This window comes from Cicer arietinum, chromosome 2 (assembly GCF_000331145.2).
Source record: "Cicer arietinum cultivar CDC Frontier isolate Library 1 chromosome 2, Cicar.CDCFrontier_v2.0, whole genome shotgun sequence".
NCBI classification, from domain to species: domain Eukaryota; kingdom Viridiplantae; phylum Streptophyta; class Magnoliopsida; order Fabales; family Fabaceae; genus Cicer; species Cicer arietinum.
In genome coordinates, this window is record NC_021161.2 from 9,354,620 (window position 1) to 9,365,161 (window position 10,542).

The window sequence follows — 10,542 nt, forward strand, 5'->3', positions numbered from 1 at the left end:
TGCAAAATTAATAAACTACCTTACTTTAAATTTAATGAATGAAATAAGAATTCATATTATTTTGGGTGATGATTCGCATATTTGATGGGGCATAATGTTTGTTGAAGGTACTTAGTTACTACTATTACATAAGGCAATTGAAATGTTAATTGCACAATTCTTATTTGACTTTGATAATAATATTGTATGTTTGGATTGTTACATGGTGTAATTGATTCCAATGGTTGTTAAATTTGTCTTAATTTTTCGGTTGTTTGTTAATGTGGTAATGCATAATACAAAACTGATTTGTATACTCTTTTAGTACCAAAGTTTATTTTTGCTTTGTGTTGTGAGTCATATATTATATATTAATATTAATATACTCTTGCCTCTTCAAAATAAGAAGTCCTACTATTATTATTGCATGATTGAATACTTGAGTGTGGCTATTTTGGCCCTCCACATTATTGAAGGGCTTTGAATTTTATATAAAATTTATACAAAATATGATACTTATTGTGGAAGAACAAAACGATTTAAGTTAAATCTTAACCTTTAAATTCTCTATAAAATGCATCATTTTACTTAAAGAATAAGGTTTGTAGAAAAATAAGGTTTAAGGTTGGTATTTTAAGAGTGTCATTTTCTTAAACATTTTATATGATTTGTTTGTCATATCATAGATTTCCAACAATGGTGGTGATTATTTACTAAATTCGTTGATGTATTATTATTATTATTGGCACGACCAAAGTCTATTTTGGACAAGGTCATATAATATATAAAGACTTAATTAACAAATTTTTGTCTATTGTGCATAATAATGATTAATTTGACATCTAAAATTTTAGATTTTATCTTACAACAAATTTGAGTTTGATGTTTCGTTAGAAGTTTTGAATTTAAGTAATTGTGACAAGTTTTAATTGTTTGTGTTACAACAAAAAAATATAGTCAAAGGTCATGAATTCATATATCTTTTATCCAATAATAAGCACATGAATTCTAGTTGCATTTGTATCATTTTAGATATGCATCATTTTACTTAAGAATGCACCAATGACTACTCACTATTCTAGTGTACAACTTCCATTGAACAAACATTTTTTTGCATTACTAGAAATCAAATTTTAAAGCTCTAGATTTACCATAGTGTCTCAAGATTAACTTTGCAACTATTGACCCTAGCTTTTTTATTTATTTATGAACTTATGTTTTTATTTTATTTTAGAAGAGATGGTAAATTGCACCATAAACAATTCACACAACTGTACGAATAAAATGTTCAATTTAACAATATCAATATTTGTCAATTGAATCAGTACTTAATGACTCATAAACTTGTGTTTTAAAACATCCATTCATGTACAACTTATGCATTTTATTGTTAAAATTACTTACATCTAACAATGTAACTCAATATACTAGTTTTACATTGTTCATTTTATAAGATTTCAAGTTGTTTATATGTTTTAGAAACATGTGTATTTCAAACATGCATAGAAATCATAATTTTATTAAAAAAAATAACTTCATATGTATTTCTCGTGTTTTTCCATGGTAATGTATATAAGTTGCCTTGAGTATGATTTGATCAACTAATTAAATTTTCTCTGATACAAGTTGCTCAAAACTGGTAATTTTTATGTCAAATCCAATCAAACCATATATGGTGAAGAGTGAGGTTTATGGATGGCAATTGATAAAGTTTGGATAGGATATTATAGTATATGTTCACATACATGCGATTTTAAAAAATACTCATAATTGTGTCTGTACATTTTTGGGTATCAACTTTAATATCCGTACCCTTGCTTTTTGGGTATCTAAGTGCCTATATACATACTCATTACTCACGCTTTAACTAAAATAAATCGATAAATAAATGATATTTTTGTGATTAAGTTTAAAAATTATTCAAATATCTTAATTTCAATTATAAAGTATTATAAACCAAAATGTTTTTTAACTTAAAACATTTCAAATGAACACACGTTACAATACATATTCAAATATCCATAATAATATTTTATGAAGTTGCAAGTCACACGGAAGACTTATTCAAGATCTATAAAAAAAATGATAGAAAATTGTAAATATAATTATAAAGTCACAATTAATAAGATATAACTCTTAGTTATAAAGTTACAATTATTTATCTATTCATCAAAATTAAATTCTTAAAAAGTTTTGAAACATTTGTTTTTCAATTATAAATATTGTAGTGGTTCAATGATATTAATATATGTTAAAATATATAAATAAATAAAAATAATTAATTAAACTAAACACTAATATAATATAATAAATAAATAATATATTTGTACAAGTGCGAGTGCGGAACGTGGTGGGTATTATGGTACCCACACTCATACGCGATTAATTTTGCGGGTAATTAGTCGTCCTCGTTCCCATACCTATTATGCGGGTTTTTATCCTACTCATTATGAGTTTTTTTGCGGATATCCACTTATTCTGGATTTAATTGTCATCTCAAATTAACAGCTCTAATCATCCTTAGTGAGTCGATTTAGACCAAATTATTTGGGTCATGCTATTTTATTAATTCTAACACTTATGTCTATTTTTTTAATTTTAATTCAATAAAAATATGTTAAAATCACGTGTGAAAAATGTCTATTTTTATTAAAAAATAATAAAAAAATAATTTTACATTGTTAATGCATATAAAATTAATTCAAATAAAAAAAAATGTATATTTATAAAATGACATAAATAATATTAACAAAAAATGAAAAATAAAAAAAAAGTATAAAAATATAATATTTATAGTATATCAAATTGAATTTCTTTGATTTATACAAAATTTATTTTATATATCTATTATCTTTACTTTTTTCTGCACACTATTTATTCTATTTACTTTTCTTTTGATATTTTATAACTTTTTATTGCAATAAAATATTTATTTTAATTTATTCTCATTTTTTATTGTTTTTTGAGAATATTTATATCATTTTATAAATACACATATTTTTTTTTTCATTTTCTCTTATATTAAACTACTAAATAATCAGCTTTCTTTTATTAACCAAATAAAGTGTAAATAATATAAGAACTAAGTTGTTCCAATTTAACTTTTTCACAGACTAAAAGTTACATTTATTTTTCTCCATGGTTAAATTGGGTTTATTAGTGTTTTTAGGAACTAAATTAGGTTTTTATTCTTTTTTATTTATAAAAAGATGATATTTTCACCAAGAAAGTATGACAAACGAGTTACGAAGCAATGTGTTAAAATTGAATATTTTCATTGAATATCAATGTAAAATGATTTTACATTGTTGGTATATATATATTAAATTTTCTCTTTTACACTAAACTATTAAATAATCACCTTGTTTTCTATCATTTTTATATTCTTTTTGCTTTATTTTTTTTTCTATGCTTCTTTTATCAGCCAAACAAAGTATAAAAATGGTAAAAACTAAGTTGTCCGATTTAATACTCCACCCAACCTACTAAGAAAATCAAATATTTGATTTGTGTTCGGTCACAATCCTATAAATATACATAGTTACATTCATCTCGATCGTGTGATAAAAAATACAATAATTTAAATTTTAATTTAATATTTTAGTTTAAAATAAATAAATCAAAATCAATTTTAAAATCAATCTAACACCAAATCTTGTTGGACAAGTGAAATATATATGACCGCAACCTATCAAAATCCAAAAATTGAACAAAATGCTTATTATAAAAATTTATTTGTCTTTAAATTTTAATTTTATTGATATTTATTGATACATTTAGACGTTATATCTTGTTACTGATACTATTATGTTGAATATTATGTTCCGATATTATTAAGTGAGTTAATTATAATAAAAACTATTTCTTTTAGAAAAAAGAAGAGAAAAAAATCACTTAAAATATTTGCTACATCATCTTTATATCATAGTTCAACTTAATCAATATCCTTAAGTTGAATGGTTTTATTGGAGCCAAGACAATGTAAATTTATGATTTATTTAATGTCGTATCTTTTTTGAATACGACAATAAGCCATGTTTATGCAACCTTCTTCTTCTTTTTCACATTTGCTTGCAAAGCTGCAAAACCATGATTTCAACCGTTACCTTAGAGCCTCTTTTCCACCTTCACAACATAGAAACTCCAATTCACCGTTCAAAACTAAAACAATTCAAAAAACCTTTCTTTCTCACTTCCTCTTCCAATCTCATCAAATTCAATGCATCCTTCACCCTCTATCATCCCCACATGCCACTTTCTTCTGCACTTTCACCTTCCAATACAGACACATCTATTGATCATTCACTTCATTGCTCTGACACCTTCTTCTCTAACACTTTCACAATCAACACAACCCAAATGGTCTCGCCCTTTAACCTTCTCTTCTTTCTTCCCTTATATATATCATACATGTTTGTTTGTCTGGTTTTGTTTCCTAAGAAAGTGTTGTGAAATACCCAAAAGGGAAAAGTTTTGATTTTTTTTTTTTTTAATTTTAAGGAATATTTTGGTTTCAGAAGATCAGAGCTAAAAAGTTGTTGGGTATCAGAGTTTTTTAATGTTGTTATTTTTTTGGTCAATAAAATGAAAAAGTTGAAATTTTTGAATAAGCTCAATTAAAGTTTGGTTATGATGTTTTCTAGATAGTAGTGGTTTTGTGTTTACCCTTTTATGTAAAATGGAAATCACCACTACATGAAAGAGGAAAAAGGGTTTTTTTAACAACATTTATTGAAATTGAAGTTTTTTAGGTGGAGGGAAAGGTGTTTGTGAGATTAGATCAAGGGAAGGATGTGAGGAATTGGGAGCTTACAGTAGGTTGCAATTTACCAGGAAAATGGATTCTTCATTGGGGAGTTACCCATGTTAATGATAATGGAAGGTACAACATGTTGAACATAAATACTTGAATTCTCTTTCCTTTTGATCTTTAGATTCCTTGTTATTTTAAGGGCCAAATATCTTAAATGTTAATCATTCAATAATATTTGAGTAAACAGTAATTTTGGTCTCTAAATGTGTGAGGCGTTGTCACTTGTCACATTAGTCCCTGAATATATTGTAATTACAAAAACATTCCAAAGTTTGTCTTTGGTTTGTAATTTTATAGATCAAATTGACTAACAAAGGACACATTTGAGAACCAAACTAACTTTGAGACCAAGCTGACTAACGAAAGATGCATTTAGGTATGTTTTTGTATTATAAATTACACATGTTTGAGGATCGTACTAATTTTTTACTCAATAATGTTTTTATAATCACATGATGTAAGTTTGATTGTTAGGGAATGGGATCAACCTCATGGTGATATGTTACCTCCTGGATCAGTTCCTATAAAGGTAGAAAATGGCTTAGTGACTTGTCATGATCATTGATCACAATGGCACACGTTCATTACTGCCATGTAGAAAGTCTGAGTTTGAAGTGCAAAATTTCAGGACTATGCAATAGAGACACCCTTGAAGGATCTATCTTTATCTGCTGAAGATGATACCTTTCATGAAATCAGGATTGATCTCAAACCCAACGATCACATTTCAGCAATTAATTTTGTACTCAAGGTTTTGTTTTTTAACAATTATCAATTGTGAATGCTTAGACAAAAGACATTGATTATAAGAAAACCTTATGATTGAACATTGTTTTTTCTTTCTTTTCATTTTACCTTGTATCGTGTCTCATTGCCTGATTTGTAATTTGGACGACTTCTGTTGTTGATTAGGATGAGGAAACTGGAGCTTGGTATCGAAATAAAGGAAGAGACTTCAAAGTTCCTTTGATCAACTACCTTAAGACAGAAACTAATACAATTGAACCTAAAAGAGGCTTGACTTTATGGCCAGGTTTCTCAAAGCATTCTTCTTTTGAAAAGTGGATCTTGTTTTTCTTTTTAATGCTCTTCAAGTCGAGAGCGGGACAAGATGACAGCAGTGAATCCATAGATCCTAAACAAGAAAATGATCAACTTGAAGGTTATAATGTAGAAATTCCTATTACAAAGAAGGTTCTTATCAATAACTTCATTAGTGTTTCTGTTAAGAAATACTTTGAATCTGAGGAAGTTAAGAATCTTTTATATCTTGAAACGGATCTACCTGGAGATGTTGCGCTTCATTGGGGAGTTTGCAGGGATGATTCAAGAAAGTGGGAAGTTCCACCTGCTCCGCATCCGTCAGAAACTGTAAAATTTAAAGACAAAGCTTTGAGAACTCAATTTAAGGTACATACCTGACAAGCTATCCTTTTTCTTTTTAGAACTTAGACTTAAGTTATTAAATGTATTTCACACATGCTACCAACCAAGTGCTTTTTTTACAGTACTTGCGATTTTCGAGTCGTATCTCAATTCGATACAAAATTGAACCCAATCGATATGAATCCCTAGTGCGTATCTATTTTGTATAATGAATCCCAATTCATTCCAACAAGTCACTACTTAAACTTAGTGTAGTCAACCACTTTTTTGTCAACTTTGTATAGTCAGTCACTTTTCTTTTGCCATTTGATTTATGACTTAAATCTTAAATTATTTTAAGGTGTCACTTATTTTTTACTTCAAAATATCTTTTATTTATTCCTTAGGAATGTATCTTACTATTCACGATTCAGAAAATAGCTCTCCTAATTCATGGTAGGAATCTTAATTTGATAACCATGCTCTTCTCCATTTTTTATTTTTCTACAGATTCTTTTCAAATACTGCACTAAGTCTAATTGTCTTAATGAATATATCCAGATCATGAAATGAATCCATGGTATAGTAACAAGAACAACTACAATTCATTTAAGAGTTTAACTTGTTTTCCTCCTTCTGTCTCTCATTCTCTCTTTTTTTTTTTGGGTGAAAACTTGAAGTTTTGTGTTTTATCATAAATTTGCTTATCAATCATTATCAATCATGTTTTGTAGCCGAGAGGAAACGGACAAGGATCTTCAGTACAAATCACTTTAGGAGAAGAATTTTCAGGATTCCTTTTTGTTCTTAAGCAAAATGAAAATGCTTGGTTTAAGTACAAAGGAAATGACTTTTATATCCCACTCTCAAGTTCTAGTAACTTACTTATTAATGGCATCGGAGAGTATGAGTCAGAAGGTGTGAAGAAGGAAATAACTGAAGAGGCAATCCAGAAGACTTCTTTCTTTCAATTTACCAATGGAACTGTCAATGAAATAAAGAATGTGGTGGCAGAAAATTCCTCTGAGAGTGGAAAGGTTAAATCCAAAGAAGTCCAAAATAGCATTCTTCAAGAAATTGAAAGACTGGCTTCTGAAGCCTATAATTTCTTCAGAAGCTCCATTCCAACTTTCTCGGAGGCAACTACGGTGGAACATCGTGAAACAACTATTGTGGAACGCGAAGCAGCGATTGTGGAACCTGAAGCTACTGTGCAATCGGAGAAACTGACCCATGATATAAAAATATGCTCAGCCACAGGATCAGGATATGAAATAATATGCCAAGGGTTTAACTGGGAATCTCATAAATCTGGAAGATGGTACATGGAGCTGAAAGAGAAAGCTTCAGAACTATCATCACTTGGCTTCACTTTGGTTTGGTTACCACCACCTACGGAGTCCGTTTCACCTGAAGGATACATGCCAAAGGATTTATTTAATTTGAATTCGAGGTAAGAAATTAGAAGTAGTCTAATAATTTTATAGCTGTTGTCTCTAATTATCTATTAATACTAAGCAGAAGTCTCGGCTTTAGCCAAATTGCTTACGTTCATAATATTCCATATACTAGACTTGCAAATATTTTCATCAGTCATTAGCATTTTTTTAAAATTGGGGAAGAGGGAAATTATCGTTAACTAGAGTGCCTTTAATCGCTATTTTACAACCGTCTTCAAAGGGATTAGAACTCTATCCCTTGAGGTTACAAGACTAATATCTTGCCATTGAATTGACACCTCATGGATCATCAGTCATTATTCTTCTGAATTATACAATACATGAAAGGGGGAAAAAATTAATCTCAAAGTATAGATAATGGTCCTAAATCATAGCAGCATCCTGGAAAAGAACTTATTGATTTGTATTTTTTTAAAATAAATATCAGATATGGAAACATAGGTGAACTAAAAGATTTGGTGAAAAGATTTCATGAAGTTGGGATCAAAGTTCTAGGAGACGCCGTTTTAAATCACCGTTGTGCTCACTATCAGAATCAGAATGGTATATGGAACATATTTGGAGGCCGTCTCAACTGGGATGACCGTGCAGTTGTAGCAGATGATCCACATTTTCAGGTTTGTTGCTGAAGGATTTCGATTTAATTTGTTTTGATTCTTTAACGCTATAAATAACAATGCTAAAATAGAATAAGATGGATAAAGTTTCTCTACTTCCTAACATACAGGGTAGGGGCAACAAGAGTAGTGGAGATAATTTTCATGCTGCTCCAAACATTGATCATTCGCAGGAATTTGTGAGAAAGGATCTCAAAGAATGGCTGTGCTGGTTGAGGTTGATATTTTCAGACCAAATTTTCTTCAACTTACTATTAAGCCAAAATGTATTTTTGTCAGAGGAATATTATCTAGGACCATTTTTACCTTGTTGCCATTTTAAACCTTGGGATAGAGTATTACAAAATTGTCTAATTTTTAATGGTTCATGTAACCCTCAGGAAAGAAGTTGGGTATGATGGATGGAGGCTTGACTTTGTTAGAGGATTTTGGGGTGGTTATGTAAAGGATTACCTTGATGCAAGTGAACCTTACTTTGCAGTTGGAGAGTATTGGGATTCCCTTGGTTATTCGTATGGTGAAATGGATTATAATCAAGATGCTCATAGGCAGAGGATAATTGACTGGATCCGTGCCACCTCCGGTACGGCTAGTGCATTTGATGTTACGACGAAAGGGATTCTTCACTCGGTAAGCACAAACATTGATACATTCATTTCACAGCATTTGTTCAAGTTTACAAGTTCCATATATCTTTAACAAAAGCAATTTTGTTTTGAATCACAAGTCTAATTTATTTGTTGGAATTTGTTGATATTTTATGTTGTTGGAGTGAAGATAGTATAATTCTATGGTTTTTTGAGATATGTCTTAGTCTTCAGTATTGAAATGTTGAATTTGCTCTCACTATAGGCATTGGAAAAATGTGAATATTGGCGATTGTCAGATCAGGAGGGAAAACCCCCTGGAGTTGTTGGGTGGTGGCCGTCTCGTGCTGTTACCTTTATAGAAAATCATGACACTGGTTCCACTCAGGTGAACTTCCTTTCCACTTTTCTAGAAATAGCACGCTACGCCTACATCATGACATCTTTACTAGGCATAATTTCATTGAAAAGAGTCAATGTTGCTAAATAGTGTAGCAGAATTTGAACAAATCACTATTGTTCCACAATACGCTATATAGTACAAAATGTTGTCAAATAGCAGCCACAACCATAGCGACACACACTATTGCAGTGTTGCATAGCGGAATTTGAACACAATGCTATTTTTTACAATCCACGATTGACAAAACTGGGAAGAGTTTGTTCCCAACGATTTAATGTATAGAAGGTTTGTTTACATTTTCTTAATATATTCTTATGAATAATAGCTCCAATATGATTAGACATTTTCCAACTAGGAGTTTTCCTTAGAATTTCTTAGGATTGCTTTTATATATATATTTATTTTTTTTTTGTGATAAGGCTTTAATTGTTATTGTTGTTGTTTTATTAGGGTCATTGGAGATTTCCTAGCGGAAAAGAAATGCAAGGCTATGCTTACATTCTTACTCACCCAGGAACACCATCAGTGTTTTTTGACCACATTTTGTCTCACTATAAAACTGAAATAGAAGCTCTTGTATCTATCAGGAAGAGGAACAAGATCCATTGCAGGAGTACAGTAAGTATGCAGAGTATTTTTCTGTACATTGATATTGTTGTATCATAACTAACTAAACCTTTCATGTTTGATGCCTTAGGTTGAAATTAGTAAGGCAGAGAGGGATGTTTATGCCGCCATCATCGATGAAAAAATCGCGATGAAGATTGGACCTGGACATTTTGAACCCTCTAGTACCTTCCACAAATGGTCCCTTGCTATTGATGGAAAAGACTATAAGATTTGGGAAGCATCATCATAATGTTATATACTATATAGTTCCATCATTCCATGTAAATCCACTGCATTGTAGTTCTTATAAGTCAATAATAGGATGTGATTTCTTCTGATGGTGTATGGCAGGCTAGCTCCAATTTAAGTGAGTGTTGCCACAAGGTTGCTTATTGTATATAGCCATGTACATGGATTTATAAAACGAGAATTTTCAAAATTTTGAAATATAAGGTTCGAATAAATATAAATAAAACTGATTTAGTTTTTAAAATATTTCAATAACAATATAGTTTTAGTTTCATGTCTTTTTAAATAGCATTTATCTACATATTTGTAGTTATAGTAGTCGTTCATAAATTAATATATTTCTGTTGTTGCTTTTATTTGAGCAATAGATTTATAATTATGGTTTTCGTTAAAATTTCAAAACACTAAATGAATTTGAAGCAATTATTGAAGAAAAATGATTACTACGTATTCTCTAATA

The 10,542-nt window shown here is 29.8% G+C and overlaps 1 protein-coding gene across 6 annotated transcripts; it reads left to right on the forward strand.

Moving 5' to 3' along the window:
• Positions 1–3,940: 3,940 nt before the first annotated feature.
• On the forward strand, positions 3,941–10,326 carry LOC101504221 (alpha-amylase 3, chloroplastic). Of its 6 annotated transcripts, none has more exons than XM_073365206.1 (12): positions 3,941–4,341; positions 4,731–4,861; positions 5,255–5,321; positions 5,421–5,543; positions 5,705–6,202; positions 6,892–7,610; positions 8,045–8,234; positions 8,345–8,451; positions 8,615–8,864; positions 9,087–9,209; positions 9,675–9,842; positions 9,922–10,326. In XM_073365206.1, exons 1-12 carry the CDS (start codon positions 4,069–4,071, stop codon positions 10,081–10,083), a joined length of 2,811 nt encoding a protein of 936 aa, XP_073221307.1. In that variant the 5' UTR covers positions 3,941–4,068; the 3' UTR covers positions 10,084–10,326. The 6 variants fall into 6 exon arrangements, with proteins under 6 accessions (XP_073221307.1, XP_004489999.1, XP_073221308.1 ...); XM_004489942.3 differs by having other exon boundaries at positions 3,942–4,341; positions 5,267–5,321; XM_073365208.1 differs by adding an exon at positions 5,064–5,168 and having other exon boundaries at positions 4,199–4,861; positions 5,267–5,321.
• Positions 10,327–10,542: the final 216 nt, after the last annotated feature.

What these genes read in the sequence shown, in the direction of transcription:
- LOC101504221 (XM_073365206.1), top strand. Translation starts at nt 4,069, where the DNA reads ATGATTTCAACCGTTACCTTAGAGCCTCTTTTCCACCTTCACAACATA. An exon ending in TTATTTAATTTGAATTCGAG is followed by an intron (nt 7,611 to 8,044) that starts GTAAGAAATTAG and finishes AATAAATATCAG; the next exon opens with ATATGGAAACATAGGTGAAC. An exon ending in GAATGGCTGTGCTGGTTGAG is followed by an intron (nt 8,452 to 8,614) that starts GTTGATATTTTC and finishes TGTAACCCTCAG; the next exon opens with GAAAGAAGTTGGGTATGATG.